The sequence below is a fragment of the Alligator mississippiensis genome, chromosome 4 (assembly GCF_030867095.1).
Source record: "Alligator mississippiensis isolate rAllMis1 chromosome 4, rAllMis1, whole genome shotgun sequence".
Taxonomy (NCBI): domain Eukaryota; kingdom Metazoa; phylum Chordata; order Crocodylia; family Alligatoridae; genus Alligator; species Alligator mississippiensis.
This window is the reverse complement of record NC_081827.1, coordinates 151,153,595-151,172,775: the sequence shown is the minus strand read 5'-3', so window position 1 is coordinate 151,172,775 and position 19,181 is coordinate 151,153,595. Positions and strand designations below refer to the sequence as shown.

The following is a 19,181-nucleotide window of genomic DNA, read 5'->3' as shown; positions in this document are numbered from 1 at the left end:
GCCATCAGAGGCGATGTCACTTCAGTGGGCGGGACCGCTGGATGGATTCTCGCTTGTTCTTTTGAAGCTCCACCCATCTTTTCCGGCTCCTCCGCGTGGCTCCCTTCTTGCTCGGCGCCATCTTGAAATGGCGTCTCAGGATCCTCTCTCACAGCCGCATCTTTAGCCGCCTGAACGCCTGCGAGCAGCTGGGCTTTCAAACTTACATTTTCCCGCATTAAAGTTGTCATAGCATGGACCATTGCACTTAACATTTTTCCCCTGTCGCACTTCAGGGCTGCCCCTTCAGTTGTGGCACGTCCCTCCGTCTCCAAACTCTCACGGAGATCGGATGGGAGCTTGCGGCTCCTCAATCTAGACAACACTGCTTGGGGAGTAAACTGGTCTTCCGTCTCCTGCACATATCGCAGGCAGCGGGTATACTTTGGGTCGATGGTAGGGTCTACTGCGCCCACCGGTTTCACTCGGACTGAGGATACGGTGCCCCCTACCTCTTGGGATCTAAATAGGACCCGCTCTCCACCCATCACACACCTGAAAGCTCCGGGGTGAAGATGTGCTTCCTTCTCTTCTCCCTTCAGTGAAAAGTAGCCGCTGATGGGCCTTTCACCCGTTCCGCCCGCCTGATGGTAAGCAATATGCGCCTCTAATTCTTCGGCGTCTGTTACATGCCGTTTTCCACTGCGCCAAGGGCAGTTTCTCACTAACTCTAACTCCATCGTGTCTTCCCCGCATCCTGTTCGTGATGCCATGTCGGGACCGAGGGCGGTCTAAGGCTATGGCCAGTAGCCCGGACCGTCAGGTGGGGGTTTTCCATGATGGAGTAGAGTTAGGCACGGAGGCGTATTGGTTTTACAAAGAAAGCTTTACTTACACTGCCGATGGTCACAGTGCAGGAAGGAAACTTGCTTGAGTTGCAGTTGCACACAGACAAACACAAGTGAGATCTCTTCCAAACCAAACCAAACCGAGATGAGTCGTCGATATACGACTCTGCATGCTGAACACGGGGGATACGTCAAATTTCCACTATGACGGGGAGTGGCTAGAAGCTGATCAGGCCCCTATGTCCTCCTCCAAGACACACGCGGAGTTTGCTAGACTCCACAGCGCACTCAGAGTTCCCCACGAGATGGTTGTGGAGTCCTCCAACTTGGGCGGAAGCTGCTCTAACCTTTTATACGACTAGCGAGCCAATTGCTAGCCGCCACGTAGGAATAATTTAGAATTGACCAATAGTGGGACACTAATTTGCATACGTGTGGCGGGAACTCTTTTGCGCCGGGGTTTTCTCTCTGCAGCTGAGAAATCCACTGTGCAAAGAAAGCTCCATGTGGCGGGAAAATTCCAATGTGCCAAGGCACTAAAAATCATTGGGTTATGACAGTATGGTTGTCATGTAGGGTTTGCTTGTAGACAATGAATCTATTGGTGTACTTAGAATGAAAGCTAGTGGAATGAGGTAGCTATGGTTGATAGGTTTCCAGTAAAAAGTGGTGGTGATGTGGCTATTGTAAAGTTTTACAGTGGTGTCCAAGAAATGAATTTTCCAGGGGGAATATTCAAGATTCAGTTTGATGGAAGGTTGAAAGTTGTTACATTTCTAGTAGAATTTTTGTAGAGCAGTAGTTCTCAACCTTTTCAGACTTGAAGCACACTTTCTCAGACCCCAGGCATCCCTCCATAAATGTTGTTAATTGAGTAGCAACCCATTAAAAAAAATAATTGATATATTACACACCTTACATCCTTGCAGAAGTGGGGGTGGAAGCACAAATCCTGTTCTGTGTTCCCAGAGGTTGCATAATTCTCTGTGGGATTGTTCTGGGAGGTCTGTTGCCAGGAATTTTTAAAACTCATGTCGGAAAGTTGTCTCCTGGCCTCTTGTATATATGCTGTTTTGTTCGTGACAGCATTGGGACACCCTTTATCAACCTGTGTATGATAATATCAGGGTTCTTTTTAAGGCCAGGTATGGTGAAATTCATGGGATAGAATGCTTCCAGGTTACCTGTCAGCAAACCACATAGGTTTTATACAGTGTCGGCAAGAGGCAGCTGTATTATATGAGAACCTGTCACTCAGCCCTTCAAAATTTTGGTGATGTTGTACAGGTGGAGCTGCAGCAGACTGTGGGGAGAGGCCTGGAGACACCTACAGAGAAGCTACCACAGACAGGACTAACCATGTTGCCAGAGCATGCAGCTAGGGCTCTCCCTATACAGCACATTACTTACCAAATGGTCATGGCCATGGGGTGCAAAAGCATGTCACATTTTGCATTCTTTTCCTGCCCTCTTCAGTCCTACCACAGAAGTGCCATCCTGTTCCTTAGCCTAGCACCCAGCTATTTACAGCTGTCCTTGGGGGTTTCCTTCCAGCCTCCTGGTCTTAACTGTTTAGAGGCACTGTGTTCTCAGTCTTTGACTGGCCTACCATGCCTCCCCCTCACCTGTCCCTGCATCCTTACAGGTTGTTCCTTCTTGTTTTTATTAAGGCTGCAACCCTCCACCCCATAATGCCTACAGGTAACTTGAGTGCCTTAGATATTGCTCCATCTGCTCTGTTGGGGATCTCCTCCACCTACACCTGAGTGTGGCTAACATGCCCTCTTTCGTGCACTTTAGTGATTAATATACTGCTAAGCAGTTCAGCAGCTGCACCTGGAGCAAGTGTCATTGTTCTGCTGGTCATGCTTTTTATGACTTCAGTTTCTAACCTACTGTGGGCCACTGTAGGCTATAGGTGGCCAGGGAAATAGAATCACTCCAGGAAGCAAGGGGCTACTTCACACCTCCAAAGATTTACCATAGCTCTAATGACCAGGCTCAATAGCCACACTGATTCTATTGAGTAAAATAAAAAAACACAAACACGTCAAGTAACCACACTTAGATGTGTGTGTGTATGTAGGGAGGGGCAGACTGTGTGTGTGTGTTCATAGGGTGAGTCCCACATGCACACCCCAACATACACATGCACCCCCCCTCGGACTGCCATACATGCAGACCCCACCCCCACACCCTCACATACCCCAGCCACCCTCCCCCCAACACACAGCTCCTCACAAACCTCATACCCACCTCCACCCCACATATCCACACACCCCCACCCCCACATGCTCTCTCACCCCACATCTCCCACACCTATCCACCACAAATAGTCTTGTAAAGTGAATGGTGTCCTGGAGCATGGATGGGGTCAGGAATGCCCCAATTAGCACTTGAGCGATACTTGGAGCAGTAGAATCCAGGAAGGACCCACTAGCTAAAACCTAGGCAACAGTTCACTCTGGGATCCCTGGGCAGCTTCCCTTTTCATAAGCAAAACAAGGTACTAAGGAACAGCCAGAATGGATTTGTCAAGAGAAGATCATGTTTATCCAACTTGATTTCTTTCTGTGACAAAGTGATGGGCTTGGTGGAAGAGGAAAGACAATGATTATGGTATCCCTTGATTTTAGCGAAACTTTTTTATGCTGATTTCCATGACATTCTCCTAATTAAGTGGTAATGAGGCCAAATCCAAAATCTGGGTCCAACTGGTTCCAATCAGAGAATGGGGGCAGTTCATTCCTTCAGGGTGCAGTGAAACAGATGTCATCTGCAGCAATCCTGGAACAGTGCCCTAGGCCCAGCTGGTCTTAGTGGGGCAATCAGAGCAGCCAGTCCCCTGAAGCCACAGGCAACAAACCCCACCTGTTCCAGCCCTTGAAGGCTAAAGACAGCCTGCAGTACTGTGACTGGGCAAAGACTTAGGGTGCAGACAGCAGTGACAATTTTCACCTCATCTGGCCAGAGAAAGCAGTTTATAGCTATGACCAAACACAAGTACGTAGTTGCAAACAGCAACCAAAATGGCTGATTGGGTGAAATTCTGACTCCTCATTGCATGAGATATCAGATAAAGATGTTTCAAAATGTAGCATCTTTTGTGCCTTCTGACTGTGCAGCTCTTAGTCTGTCCCTGTTTTCAGCATGGGAAGGGGGAAAGGGAGCAGAGGGAGTTCAGTCTGGAGGCTTTTCAGCTCCTCCTAGAGGGTGGGGTGGGTATATTGCAGCTCTCCCCACCATGTGGGAGGGCTCCAACTCCCCCACCTCATCCTTCAGCACCATCTGGGGAGCCCCAAGAACAAGCTCCCTCTGCTCCCACCCATTCTGAAAACAGCGAGCACTGGCAGAGAGCCCTGGCCCTTGCTATGGAAACCCGGCTGCAGGCTCACAGCCCCAGCTAGATTCATCCTCCCCTCTGGAACCAACAGTGAACTTCTGTTTGGTCTGGGATAACGTTGTAACTCAGAATGCTTTGCAAAAATAATTCTGAATTACAGCTGGGAGCTGTACTTCTGTCTTTAGTTTTTTGCTCCTGACCCTTATGGGCTTCCTTGCTTTATATATCTCATCAGTTTGACTGACCATGTAGCTATTGATTGTATAGGGATAAGCAATCACACATGGGCCTAGACTGTGAAGGTTTTGTTAGTTTCTCAAAACCTTGTCAAAAGTCTATGTGCATGTATATGGACATATGTTCATAAATGTGTGTGAGTGGATGTGAGGTAATTTCAGTTCTGTAGTTATATTTTTCCTGTCAAGTCTAATGCTACCTTAATATTTATAGTGTATGGATTCCTACAGTCACGCAGATGAGTTTCATCTGATAATTCTCTTTAAGTATAAAACTCTTTCTACGGGTCTGGAGTTACTGTATACAGAAACAATAGCCAAAGACAAATGCCACTAGTAGGGAGCTCCAGGAAGATTACATTATCCATAGTTATAGTTCAGTACAAAATACATTAGGTGTTAAATAAGCCAACCTTTTTATTTTAGTTTGTAAAAAGCATTCACCTCAGTTTTTTTGTTTTGTTTTTTTTAATACTACAGGAAGAAAAGAGAACTCAACTCAGGCCCCATTTTCCAAGTGTCCTAACTCCACAAGCTGCACAGGTACTTCTGCTTTTCTCTGTCTCCCTTGTTACATAAGGTCTTTCCTGGCCATCCCAGTAACATGTGAAGTTTCTGCTTTTCCCAGACAAGGAGAAGCTCCGTGTTGTGGGAACAGAGGACAGATGCTCGGGGAGAGTGGAGGTTTGGCACCGCGGCTCCTGGGGAACAGTGTGTGATAATTCCTGGGACATGGCAGATGCCAATGTTGTGTGCAAACAACTGGGCTGTGGAGCTGCTGTGTCTGCCCTGGGCGAGGCTGCATATGGAGAGGGGACTGGTCCCATCTGGCTGGACAAGCTGAACTGCAAGGGGACAGAGTCGTCTCTGTGGGACTGTTGTGCTGAGCCCTGGGATGACAGTAAGTGTCACCATAAGGACGATGCTGCTGTGATCTGCACTGGTGAGTGACAGGATTTTGATTCATTGTGTATTTTACAGATGGTAGGGGTAGGCAGTATATTTCAGTGGCTGAATGCACCTGAGTTACCACAGTCTAGTCCCCCACGCAGAGATCACTGATGGTTAGAAGTTGGAAATGTGTAAGCTCAGATTTCTAAGGCATGGATATACATAACTCCTGCAATCATTGACCCAGCTTACAGGTTCATGATTCTGTTCCTTATTGCTGCCAGAACAGAGCTGGATGGGGGGATGGGGTGGAGAATTTAAATTAGTGTAATGGATATATTTCTTTTAGAGGAGAAACCTATGCATGTATTTTCACATGACACCTACAGACACAAGAGAATGCTCAGGGGCATGTTCCCCTGGCCACAAGCATATCAACTCCTGATTTTTCCAGATCTCTATTTTCCTTCTCTCCCCCTTTGCAGGTGTGACAGAGATGCCTACACCACCAGTTAAAACAGGTAAGAACTCCCTCTCCTACTAAGGAATAAATTGGTTTAGTGCCAGGTTTGCAGAGGAATGATCTGTAACCTTAAGCTTGAGAAGGTAAATTCTTTACATAGATCACGAAGTCTGTTGGTGAATCACACCCAGGGATGGGAACCACAGGGAGTGCTGAGTAGGAGCCATTCCTCTCCAGAGATTTAAAGCTGATGGGATCAGGCCTGATTCACACAGCAGCTTGTGAGCTGCCCTTTTGAGAAATTCCTTGAGCTTCAGTGTGTAACCTTACTGTAATGTGAAATGCTGAAAGTGACTGGAGTGCTCTCCTATAGCACACTAGACACTTGCAGAATAGCCTCTGTCTGTTGCATATTCAATTTCCATTCAGGTCCTTCCAACCACCAACCTCCAACAGCGGGCAGGGGAAACATGGTTCCCATTGTCATCTGCATTGTCCTGGGGGCCCTCTTGTGCCTGGTCTTGATCATTCTGGGAGGACAGTTACAAAGTAGCAGGGCCCTGAGCAGAGGTATGTCCTTATTAGCCTATGCAAAATGTCTCTGCAAGGAGATACAAGTAAGGATAGATGTATAAGTGAGGGAAAGGGCACTGGCAGAGCTGCAATGGGAGCTAGGGCGGGAACACAAGGGGAGCCAGATATGAGGGGAAAAGACTTTTGGAGAGTTATGAGGGAGATTCGGGGTCCATGTGAACTCATATCTGAATAACTGAATATCTGGCAGTAGCAATAAACAGCACTGTAGTGATATTTCCAATGATACTGAATTGGGAGAAGTTGGAAGTGGTGGTTTCAAGACAGAGAAATTCTCAAAGGTTGTTAAAGAGATTGAACATGTTGGCATACATTACCATTTTGTTTTTATTGGCAGGAAAGTCCATGCTGGGATTTCGTTAAGAAAATTGAAAGAATCCCCTTGGGTAAATTGGGAAGAAATGTATAAGGAAAAAGAATTGGAAAAAGAATTTTGGATAAAATAGCCAAACTTCCAACATGATTTGGATATTCCTTTGGGGCATGTGTGTTTGCACAGGCATGTGCATGCACATGCAAATTTGTGTGTGTGTGCACATGGGTGCATAAGTATATTTATTACTTTGGCAGTAGGTGAAATGGAGATGGCCACCACTCATGAGATAGAAGTCAAAATAAAATTTTAGGTTAAGACTTTGGAGAGAATTGGTGGCAGTGAAATAGCTTGTAGTAGAGGCTCTAAAGTGGAGATCATAAATGGACTGTGGCCACTTCTATGTAAGGCATTCTCCTCTAGATTAGACAAAGCAGTAAGACTGTTTTGTAGGGATCAGTCTGCTCTGGCCTCATAGGCCGCATCCAGATGTGAAAAGGCATGTGCTTGCAGTGGCAAAAATAGTAGCAGCACAGGTAGCAAATTTTGCCCCCACGCTACAAGTTTGCAGCACAGGGCACATTTTAACATTCCAGGCATGAGGTTTGTGGCACTGTAAGGAAATTTGTGGCACCACCAATTGCATGTGCCTGCATATCTGGATGCAGTCATAGGGTTGGGCTATATGATCTAGTAGGCCGTGTCCAGATGAGTGCAGCCATGCAATGTGTGGCACTGCAATCCCGTCTATGGTGCCACATACTGAACATTCAGGCATTTCCTGCACTACTACCTTACAGTGTGGGGTTTGTTTAGGTTTTTCTGACCCCTGGAGATCCACATTTGAACCCTTTATTTTTTTTTCTTTCAGGCTCCAAAGGACCCTTAGACCCCTTCTCTGAGGCTGTGTATGAGGAGATTGATTATAATCTGAGGGAGAAACAAGAAATGTTTGGTTACTCAGGTATATATATATCCCTTAACTACTGTGAACAAGTATCTAACACTTTCTTTCCTGATCTAGACCCAAATCTCTGCAGCCTTCTGCAAGCCATAGAGTGCTTTGGAGACTGGTGTATAGTGAGACCAGCTAGTTACTGAACTTCTTATTTCCCACCAGGCTTTTCTCACACCATTTTTTTGAATAGCTTCTTGGTCCATGTGCAGTGTGTAGTGGAGAATTGTTAGGTAGTGGTCAAGAAACTAACTTTTTGAAGGCTACATTAAATGATCATTGTAGAATGGATTTGGGACACTGGGCCAGGGGAATTGTGTCCCCTGCTTTCCACAGACACTGCCTTGTTATGTAGGCTAATCATATGTGTCAGCTGCTAGTTCAGTTCATTCAGTGCAGTTCAAATTAGTGACATAGCATATCTTTGTCTCTCCACTCTCTTATTCAGAGGATTCACTGATGAAGCTGTACTATTACACTGGAGACAGTGAGGAAGGAAATGAGCCTGGATCAGCACAAGGTAATGGATTAAGGTGTGGGGAGAGAGATAGATATATATGCAGGCATATAGACCCGAACTCAGGTGGAGGATTTAATTTTCACAGTATTTTCTGCAGCACATTGTCATCTTCCCTTACTCAGTGTCATACTCTAGTACTACATTAGACAATAGACTTGGTTCAGATCAGGTTTCACAAGACTTTCACAAGTTTCTACCAAAAATTCCTGGTGATCAAGTCATGATACTTTGTGTAAAGTTATGACACCTGCTTTGGGTAAGCAGGGGAAAATATCATATGTAAGAATACTGGATTTGTGATTTTGCATTTTTTGTGGAAGCCACGAATTTGGTTGGTCTCTGTGAAAAAGCCCATTCTCTATGAAAAGTATGGAGACCAGAAAAAGCTGCAAAATCTGTGAGGTGGCAGGGGAAAAGAAAAAAAGGGAACTGCAAAACAGAAAATGACAGGAAGTCTGGGCATCCTGAAGCATAAGGGGGGCAGGGGAAGGAGGAAGGGAGCAATTTGGAGGCTGAGCCCCTGACATAGGCTCAGGGGTCAGCCAGGGAAGCTGGGGGGATTTTGGCACCAGCTTTTAATGTAAAGAAGTCTTCCAAAATGGTTAAATATATTTCAGCAGGGGACTGTGCAAAACAGTATCCTGCATGTCCCTTGCATGCAGATGGAGGCAGATTCTTCTTTACCGCCTGCAATCTCACTCTGAATGTGTCCAGGAAAACCAGCATTGATTGTCACTGACCTTCAGGACAACTATGTGCTGCACATTTTATTTGTATGAGGGAGCTGGACTGACCAGAACCTGCCTGTCTTTCAAACTGAACCAATCCACCTCATGTCTGTCAATTTTTCTACTATGTCCCAAGCCATCATGAAAGTAATTGTCTGCTATGGTGTAGACTTTAACACAATCTCAGCATTTCTGTCTGACAATGCCATGTACATATGCAAGGCTTTCTCCAATGTGCTCCAAGGAATACTGCACAATGCTATTCATGTCAACTGAAATGCACACTTTCTGTCCCTAGTAAGTGACAACTGATGCATGCAGTTCCCTGAGGTGGATAACCCACTGTCTTCTTGCAAGAAAGCATTCAAGAATGGTCCAGGTTATAAGGAACAGGAAGTCTGTCACCAGTCAAAGTGGGAACTCATATGGCACTATGCCACTGCCACCAGAGCCTGTGCTCACATGCTGGAATTCCAGTCTGTTACCATGCCAAGCACATGCAGCACCACCAGCAGTTTGCGAGAGTTTGTGTGTGGAAATTACACCCAGCACACAGTGTATGCTCGCACTTTGCAATCTCTTATTGCAAGGTGACATTCAGGATCAAGTGATGTTTGTGACTGACAGTGCCACTCAGTTCATGGAGCTCCTGATTTGGTTTGAAGGCCAGCAGGCTGTGAACCATCATGCACATGACAAGGTGATGGATTTGATAAGATGGGCCAAAGACAGGGCATTGCAAGAAGTGTCACCTGTCAGTGGCAAAGGGATACCCACCCCATCTGTGTCTGCTTGGGATGGGTGGCAGGGCTGGGCTATGGTGCGATGGTGGGAGGCCTCTGCTCCCCCACCCCTCTGATGCTGCCTGGCTTGGCTGACAGCCTGAACACTTCTGAGCCCTACTTCTGCCTGCCTGTGTCAGCCAAGCTGGGCAGGGTGGCAGGAAGGGTGGGGAGGTGCAGGCTCCCCCTGGTTTTCCTTTCTCTAGTCTTGGAGGCCGGAGTTGAGCCTGTGGGATGGGGGCTTTGCTCTTCCCTGCCCCTGCCTGTGACCTGCTTGGCTGGCACAGGCAAGCAGGAACAGACCTGAGAGCTGCATGGGCTATCAGCTGAGCTGGGCAATGCTGGGGGATAAGGGGGAGGAGAACTTCCCCTCCAGCCCCCCTGCCCATATCTGTGCTTGCTTGAGTTTGTGGGGGCTGGTGCTGGGCCTGTGAGATGGTGGCTTCTGCTTCCCACCCCCAGTGCTGAGTGGCTCAGCTGACAGTCGTGGCATGGCTCTCAGCCCCAGCTCCTGCCTGCCCTTGTTAGCCAAGTCAACCAGCAGTAGGGATCAGGAAGGAGCAGAGCTGGTCTGGCTCCAACCCCTCTTGATCTGAGCAAACACAGCTGGGGGGAGGCTGCACTTCCACATCCTTCCCCCTGCCCTGCCTAACTCTGCTGACAGAGGCAGGCAGAAGCAGGGCTGATAGCTGTGTGGGCTGGAAGTCAAGCTGCACAACACTGGGGAACTAAGGGGAACAGTAGCCTTCCTAGATGTGCTTGCTTAGATCTAGGGGGCTGAGGTCAGGCCCATGGGTGGGGGCTTTTCTCCTCCTCATCCTCTGGTACTGCTCAGCTCGGCAGAAAGCTGACACTGCTCTAAGCCCTGCTCCTGCCTGCCCATGTCAACTGAGCCTGGCAGAACAGGAGGGTCACGGAGAACCAGCTGCACCAAGCAATTCTTGGTTTGGTCCAGGGGGGGAGGGGGGCACTGAGCTGGACCCCTGGAGTGGGGGCTTCTGTTCCCCACCCTTGCTATCCTCAGGGCTGAGCAGCTGGGATGACACTCCTAACATGGCTCTCAGCCCAGGCTCCTACCTTCCCATGTCAGCTGAGCCACGCAGTGGTTGGGGGCAAGGAGGAGCAAAGAACCCACCCAATGCCCCCCCCCACCCCCCCGACTTAAGCAAGCACAGCTAGAGGGAGCCTGTGTTCTTCCTCTCTTCCCCTACCTTGATGCACTCTGCTGACATAGGCAGGCAGGAGCAGGGCTGTGAGCCATGCAAGCTGTCAGCTGAGCTGGGCAGTGTCAGGGGGTGTGGAGCAGAGAACCCTGTCCCACAACCCAGCACTGGCCCTGGGCCCTCCCCATACCTGGTCAAACACACCTTGATGAGGGGCTGACAGTTGGGGGCCTCTGCTCCCCTTCTGCACTGCCACTGGCAGGCACTGCCAGGACCAAGGGCTGGGAAGCTGAGGCTTTCTTGCCTCAGCAATGTGACAGCCCAGGGGACAAGGCCAGCCCAGCTCTAGGGAGCAGACATCATGGGCATGCAAAAGATCATGGGATACTGGAGGACAGCAAGGTAACTTGAGTCAGGAGGGGATGTGGGACAGAAGTTTGATAGACCAGTTTAACTTGAGTCAGTTAAGTCTGATACTACATCCATCCAGGTCTATCTTAAACTGGTTTAGGCCACTTTGAAATCAGTTTGTGTTCACTGAACTTCTGTTCTATTACAGGTATAAACTGGTTTCTAATTACTTAAACTGGTTTATGTTTAATGTCTGTCCCTATCCTTAAAGTGCCAGACTGCTATGTTACATCCAGCTATTTTCTTTTCTTGTTTAAAGTAAATAACAGAAATACCTGGTACCCTTCTGGTACTAAGTGAAGCACCAGCTCATTTGAAAAAAAAAATTAAAAAAACATTTTTTTGGTAATAAAATAAAATAGCTGCATTGACACAGGTACCCAGAGAATCAGTGTACCTGAATGCTAACTGCCAGAGGAGTCAGAAAAATCTGCTTAGGGAGTCAGGGTACTGGTTTCCTATAAAGGGGATCTTGCCACCCTGGAGAGTCAGGCAGCCTGAGGAGCTACATGCTCTACAAACTGCAATATTTTATGTTACTGAAAAGCTTATCAGCATTTGAAAAATAATATTCCTAATAACCAACTACTTGTCTGTGCTGCATCTGGCTCTAGTCTGTGCTTCCTGAGCCATGCCACCATGAACACTAATCTTTTTAGGTACAGCTTTCCAGCCTTCAGTTATGCCAACTCTCAGGCATTCTTGGCTTGTGCTAGTTTCACTGACTCAATAATTATCTGTCTTACATATAATGTGATGGGGTGGAGGATGTAGTTATTTCACATCCAAAGGGTCAACTTTTGGCTTGAATTGATGGACTGTAGGAAAAAGTAATAAAGTGAGATGTTTAAAAACACAATGAAAAGCTTAGGACTAGGACATGGGTGATAATAAAATGAACCTAGTGTGGCAAGAAAATGAATTGGGAAAATATTACTCCAAAAGAGAATCTTCTCATAGCCACCTCTTTCCAAGTCTCCTACATCATCCTCACAACAACAGCTGGGTTTCCACTTCCAGCTCCTTACTGTAGTTATAGTGGATAGATATCCATCAGTCAGTCAATTGGCAATCCCTCGCAGTCCGAATGATTGTGGTGGTCAGATGTAGCATTGCAGTAAGGAATATCAAGAAGAACGTTGGAGCAGTGTTGCAGCTTTGCTTCACTCCTGTCTTAACTTCAAAGGAATATGTGATAGATCTGTTGCTAAGAACCACCACTCACATACTATCAAGCAGAAGGCAAAAAATGGTATCGAAGTTGAGTGGGCAAACAAGGCTGCATAGAGATTTATGTTGTTCCTGGCATATTTTCTGCAGCTGGCAAACTGTGAAGATCATGTCATTTTTGCCTCTTGATCCCCTTAACCAGGGGTGGGGAATTATTTGGACCAGAGGGCCACCTGGAGGGGAGGGGGCAGGGGCTGGGATGGGGCTGAGGGTGAATGGGGAGTGGCATCCAAGAGTAGGATTTGGGGGCAAGGTGAGGGTCAGGGCTGGGATTGGGATCACTGGGTGCTGACAGATTGGAGTTGGAGCCCAGAACGGAGCTGAGATCTGCTCCCCGCATGCCCCTGTGATGGATGCTGGTTCTGTGGGCAGTGATGTATGGGGAGCAGATTGTGGCTCTGCCCCAGGCCCTGGCCCCACATTATCACTATCCAGCAATCCCAGGATTTCCAAGGAAACCAGCTGGGACCCGCATGTGCAGGATGCACAGCCGGGTGGATGGGATGGGATGGGGCCACAGGCAGGCAAGAAGTGGTATTCATGACAGGGATGGACAGGCTAGGGCTGGAATCAGGATTGCAGGGATGTGACAGTGAGGAGCCATGGCCTGGGTCAGAGCCAGGATCTGCTCCCCACATGCTTCTGCCCACAGAAATAGTGCCCATTGCAGGGACACACGGGCAGAGGATTGCAGCTTTTCCCTGTGCCCTGCCTCCGGACTGCCACTACCCCATGATCCCAGCCCCAGCCATGGTCCCACCCACTCATCCTGCTCCCAGACACAGCTCCCTGCCTGCCTATGGCCCCATCCACCCACCCACATGTCCTGCCTGCATAGGTCCTGGGGTGGTCTCCATAGAGATCCTGCCAGCCCACTCTGTCCACTGTCCTGGATGGTGGGTGAGGAGTGAATGGGCCAGGGTGCCCAGGCAGTGAATCTGTGTCTGGTGGTGGTGGCAGAGGCTGCCTCTGAGGCTTTCAGAAAGTGAGTCCTGCTTCCACGCTGCCCCAGCCTCATTGTACACCTGGGGGCAGTGAGACTGGCTGCAGGCACCATAGACCGGCCTGCCCCCTTGCCTGAGCTGGGTGAGGCTGAGGGACCCATCATGACCTGGATGAAATCCATTGGGTGTATCCAGTCTATGGGCTGTATTTTATCCATCCCTGCCCTAAACCCACATTGAGATTCCAGGAGGAGCTGTTAAACAAGTGAGAGGAGACAGTTCAGGAAGGCTTTTGCAATGATCCTTACTGTGGACAGCAAGGTGATCCCTCTGTAATTTCCACAGTCAGACCTGTCTCCTTTCCTGAAAATTGTCACAATCATGGCATCCCTGAGGTCATTTGGGATGTCCTCTTTATTACTTATCCTTAATGTGAGGGCACAGAGCTGTGATGTAAGCTCTTCTCCTCCCAGCTGAAGATTTAATCAGGGATTCCATATGATCTAAATGCCTTGTCATTCTTCATCTGCTTGATGGCTTTCCTCACCTTGTCAAGGGTTGGAGGGATTTTGAGATCTTCCCTTACTGAGTGTTACAGGATGGAATTGAGAACACTCTCATCAACCACAGAGTCTCGATTGAGAAGGTCTTCTAAGTGCTCTTTCCAACAGGCATTGATGATCTCCTCTATCCTTAGGTCTCAAGGAGGCTGGTCCCTGAGTGTTCAGACCATAGATGGCTTTAGTGACATTGTAAACAAAGAAAACAAATTGTGCATATTGTGAATGTCAGTGAGATGTTGAATCTCCTTCACCTTGTCTTCCCACCCTCTGTTCTTCATATCATGGGTTCTCCTTTGGACCTCAGCCTTGGCTTTTTGGTGATTCAGTATCTTTTGCTTGGAGTTGATAGCAGAGCCATACTGCTACCCAGCGTATCCACAGGTGATGGATAGTGGACAGGTATATCAACCCTCTGAACTGCATCACATGCATGTGTTGTGTAAGACATTCCTCTGATTCAGGTTAGTAGAAGTGGAAAATTTTGGTTTCTTACTACTGAGGATTTTGAAGTACCTTACAACTATGTCTCTCCTATGGTGTTCCATCCATGAACAATTGCTTCTCATTCCCATTAATTCCTCTCTCTATTTCAGAAGCCTCTGCTTTTCCTGGAGATAGTTATGATGATGCAAGAGAAGTTTCTGACCCTGAAAATGATTCTGTTTCTGCACAGAGTGACCAGAAAGTCAGTGGACTAGCAAAGAATAGTTGCAAGAAGAGAGGCTCACGGACAGGTTAGAAGAAATGCAGTGTTACCAATATGCACTATTTTATAATTAATCTCATCATATTTAGCATTTTGGTAGGAGACACAAGGAGCTGGAGCTTTTAGCAAGATAAGAATTTCAACTGGAATTTAAAACCAACACTTGTCATGACCTCCTGGCTGCTGAAAGAAGCTGCAAAATGTCAACCAGATGGAAGCCAGGGGCTCAGAAAACAAAACAAAACAACCCCCCAATTAATACAATACCTATTCTTGACACTTTGAAACACCCCCTGCTAGTGTAGGAGCACAGTATCTTATAGATTTAATACTCTCTATTAATGTAGCATCAGAATAAATCTCTTATTACCTTTTACCAGTATATAAGCTCTCACTTTCCATGTCTACAGAAATTGAATTGGGACAAAATATCTTTTTCTTTCCAATGTGGCTTGCCCTTAACGTGTACTGTGGATTGTGAGCTCTTCCCTGTCCTGCCACGTTTCACCAGGTATCACCTGGTATAAAGTCTTGTAGGGGCTATACCATGGATGGGCAATTATTTTGGTTGGAGGACTGCTAAATAAGTTTTGGCAATCCATCAAGGGCTGCAAGGGTAGCCCTATCCCTTGATAGGTGGCCCACCATGTACTCACTATCTTGGAACTGGAAATCCTACACCTAACCCAAACCTTTGCCACTTGAAGTTCCTCTCCTTGCCCCAGAAGTACTCCTTTTGGAAGGTGGGGAGGGTGCCATCTTGGAACCAGAATTATCTTATACTAAAAATACCAAACATCTACTACAACATATTTTAATTTTATTTAAAAAAATATTTCTGTCCTGATTTATGTGTATTTGTATAATGTATAAAGAGGTGATTGCGTAATAGCTCACAATACAATCTTACAAGAGGGTGTATGTAGGGGGGTGCAGTTGGGGAACAGTGTCATTGGGGAGTATGTGTGTGTGTGAGTGTGTGTGGAAGGTGTGTGGGGTGTGGGTATGGTGGGTAGGGTGTGTGGGGAAGGTTGGGTGTGTGGAGGGCTCGTGTATGTGTGGGTGTGCAGGGATGTGAGTCTGTGGTGGGTGGTTGTGATGGGAGGGTTTGGGTGTGTGGGATTATGGTGGGGGTAGAAGTGTGTGTGACAGTGATGTAGGAGGGTGTGGGTGTGTGTGGGAGTATGGTGGGAGGTGTGGGGGTATGGAAATGTGGGTGAAGGCTGTGGGATGGTGTAGGTTTGTGTGGGGGTATGGTGGGGGATGGGGTGTATAGGAGGGTATGTGTGTGTGTGTGTTGCAGGGTAAGGGGTATTGGCAGGCTGAGTCCTCAGAGTCCCCAGAGTGTGCAAGTCCCCAGAGCCACATGTGGTGGGGGCCCACCTGTCCCCATAGTGTGCATTTCTGTGCTCTCGCCTGATTCTCTGGTTGCACATGGCATTAGCATGTGGGCCCAGCCTCACTGGGTCCCATAGTGCTCCTGCCTGAGTCCACAGCTACACGTGGTGGCAGAGGGAGGGACAAGCCCCACCTGGCCCTGTAACACACCTACCAAGTTCCTGGCTGAATCTCTGGACAGGGATGTGCTCCTGTCTGGACATCTCTGGACATCTCATGTGCTCCTATCCAAATCTCTGGCCACATATGATGGCTACGAGCAGGACCAGTCTACCCAGCCCCATAGCATTCCTGCTCAAGTCCCCTGCCACACATGGAGGCAGCAAATGGGACCAGCCTGCTGTTCCTGCCTGTGTCTCTGACCACACGTGGAAGCAAGGTGAGGGGTCAGCCCCATAGCATGCAGCTCATGCGTTTCTGAAGCATTCAGGGCCAGCCCAGCCCAGCCCCATAGCATGTAGATCCCTGCACTCCTTCCCCCTTTCTCTCGAGTTCCTGGCCCTGACCCAGTATGGCCCTTACCTGAATTCTCACTCTTGAAGGGATGAAGGGCTGGGAAACAGCCACAGCATCACCAGGAAAAAGCCTCTGTCAGGCAGAGGCTTCTTCTCTCTAGTGCCCACTATCTTGAGGCTGGGGTAGAGTCAGAGCAGGTTGGGCTGGGGTTGGTTTCTTAGCAACTGGAGCCACACTTCCTGCATGTAGGGGCTGGCTTTCAGAGGGGCAGCAAGAGTTTGGGCCCATGATCCTTCTTTCGGCTTACAGAGAGGCTCCTCAGGCCGGAAGGAAATGCCTAGTGGGCTGGATCCAGCTCATGGGTCATATTTTGCCCACTCCTGGGCTAGGCACACTGAGAACAGTTAGATGAGCTCCTGACAACCAGGAAGTGGTAAAGACCTCACTATAATCCCCACACTTTACCTTGATTTAGATCTCATCACAGAAGCTTTCTTTGTGGACAATACCAGTGAGATGTATTTCAGGGAGGGGGGTAGGGTGTAGCTTAGTTTATCTGTGAGATGCTATCCTTCCTGTGTGAAGTTTAATGAAGGAAACAGTGAGGAGCGCCTCTTCATGAAAGACTACCCTGGCAAACACACAGTCTAGGGGAATGGCTCCAAAGTGTTAGTAAAATTTTGTTGGGGCCATCAGGTAAAACAAAGCTACATGCTCAGCTGCATCCAAGCAAAATTGGTTTACCTCTTCTGAAGGCTAAGTCTAGGATTACAGAAGCACAAAGAAGCATTAAAGGACCCTGGGCTCAGACAAGAGATGGGGTGAGTGAATTGCCAGACCTGCCAAAAGAGGATCAGTGAGTGTGTTTACATGTTGCTGTATGGTGACATTAGTATTGCGCTATGTTTTAATACTTGCTTGGGGGTAGCGCATGGTTAGATTCACTGGCTGGCAGCTACATCACCATAGTGGCGCACTATAGCCAGGGAGTGTCCTGCAATAGCGATGTAGCTGGTGATCATGTGTAGACCCATGTGACCACTACATCACCATACTGTGCTGGATGGCAATGTAATGCATCGCTACATCACTGTAGGTCATTGTGTAGATGCACCCAGTGAGACCTGAGCGGTAGACAGTGAACACAGAAAGAACCATTAACTGCAGCAGAGCAGTCTGATTTCTTCCATCCAGAAATGGAGGTACTGAGCAAAAGAAAATAAACTAAGGTTGCCAGGAGATGTTAATGAGCACATGAAGGGGAAAATGTATTTAAAACATAATTGGTTTTATTTCCTGCCTCGTTTGCTTTGGACCTATGGAAACAATTTTCAAATCACTTTGGCCTCCTGGTTACAGGACCTCATAATAAAGGGGCTTTATGTATCACATGAATGCATGTGGGTGCTCAGTGGGTGCTTTCACTGTCATATACCTCCTTTAATATTTTCAGGTTGGAGTCTGCTCTCGCTAAAAAGTGAAGGAGCCTCTGGTGCTGAGAAAAATGATTCATCCCTGCCTCCTGGAGATGTAGGATATGACAATGTTGAAGACAACATCACTGCAACATCACTATAGGAACAGTTGAGCTCAAAGCAAATAGCCACCAAAGACTGCAATTTATAGAATTAGGTTCTCTCTTTTTGTCTCTCTGAAAATGCTCCCTGAACCATGGTGGTATCCAACACAATTCATTGGGCCACGGTGGTATCAGGTACAATCCCTGCCTCAGAGCAGGCTTTTTTATCAGAGTTTTATTAATAAATGTTCTCTAATTTTCACAGTAATTTCCCACATTCATAGTATTTGGACTATCCTGCTTTTTATTTCTAAAATTCCTGCCTTGTGAATTTATATATTTCCTTATTAAAAGATTTTTTACATACTCTTCAAGAAACTATGCTTCTCTCCTCATATGTATTGGGAAGCTTCCTTAGGAAGGTATGGGAGAGAGATGGTGATTGAATCACAGCAAGTTAATCATGATCTAGCTCCCCTTCTCAGATTCAGAATACTTTTAGTCAGGATAATAATAATGTATACATGGGTGGGTTTAGGGTTTTGAAAAGGGGTGCGGGGTACAGATGGTATGGTGCATCATCACATATGTTAACCATCAACATTTTTACTAGAGCTCAGAGATGAATTTATATTGGTGTGGGAAGGCAACTAATTAAAATACTGAGGTGAAATGAGTGGTCAAGAGCCTTAAGGCTTAGCCAGGCAACCTAAGAGTTAAAAGCTTAGGCTGGATACCTTCCAGGCTTTATTTGAGAACTTGTGCAGGAGCACAAAATAAACACTGGCACAGGAATATATTAAACAAAATGTAAATATATTGTTATATATAATAGAATATAAATCACAAAATAGGAAAAAAACCAGGTAAAAAAAAAAAAGAGCTATATTAACATATACCAGAGTCACACAGTATCCCTCATTCTAGGAATACTGAGAGATAACCTGTGTTACCTTGCAACCCTGGCCCACAGATTCAAAAATTCAAACTCCCTCTCTCATGCAAAACAGTCTCTTCTTTATCAAATGGTCAGCTACTACAGAGCTTACAATACACTGAATGTTTTTATAGTCAGACTTTGAACCACTCAGGTCAATACTTCACTCAGGGAGCATCTACATGTGCACTTCAATGTGCAG

At 47.2% G+C, this 19,181-nt stretch overlaps 1 protein-coding gene across 2 annotated transcripts in view; it reads left to right on the top strand.

The window, feature by feature from the left end:
* LOC102562873 (antigen WC1.1) overlaps positions 1-18,363 on the top strand; it is a 47,452-nt gene extending 29,089 nt beyond the window's left edge. The window contains exons 8-15 of one of the 2 annotated variants that reach the window (XM_019485828.2): positions 4,887-4,949; positions 5,035-5,349; positions 5,783-5,818; positions 6,190-6,330; positions 7,539-7,631; positions 8,071-8,142; positions 14,557-14,697; positions 17,977-18,363. In XM_019485828.2, coding sequence (XP_019341373.2) covers positions 4,887-4,949; positions 5,035-5,349; positions 5,783-5,818; positions 6,190-6,330; positions 7,539-7,631; positions 8,071-8,142; positions 14,557-14,697; positions 17,977-18,101 — 986 coding nt within the window. In that variant the 3' untranslated portion in view covers positions 18,102-18,363. The remainder of the gene's footprint in view (positions 1-4,886; positions 4,950-5,034; positions 5,350-5,782; positions 5,819-6,189; positions 6,331-7,538; positions 7,632-8,070; positions 8,143-14,556; positions 14,698-17,976) is intronic. The other variant, XM_059726795.1, reaches the window with a different exon arrangement.
* Positions 18,364-19,181: the final 818 nt, after the last annotated feature.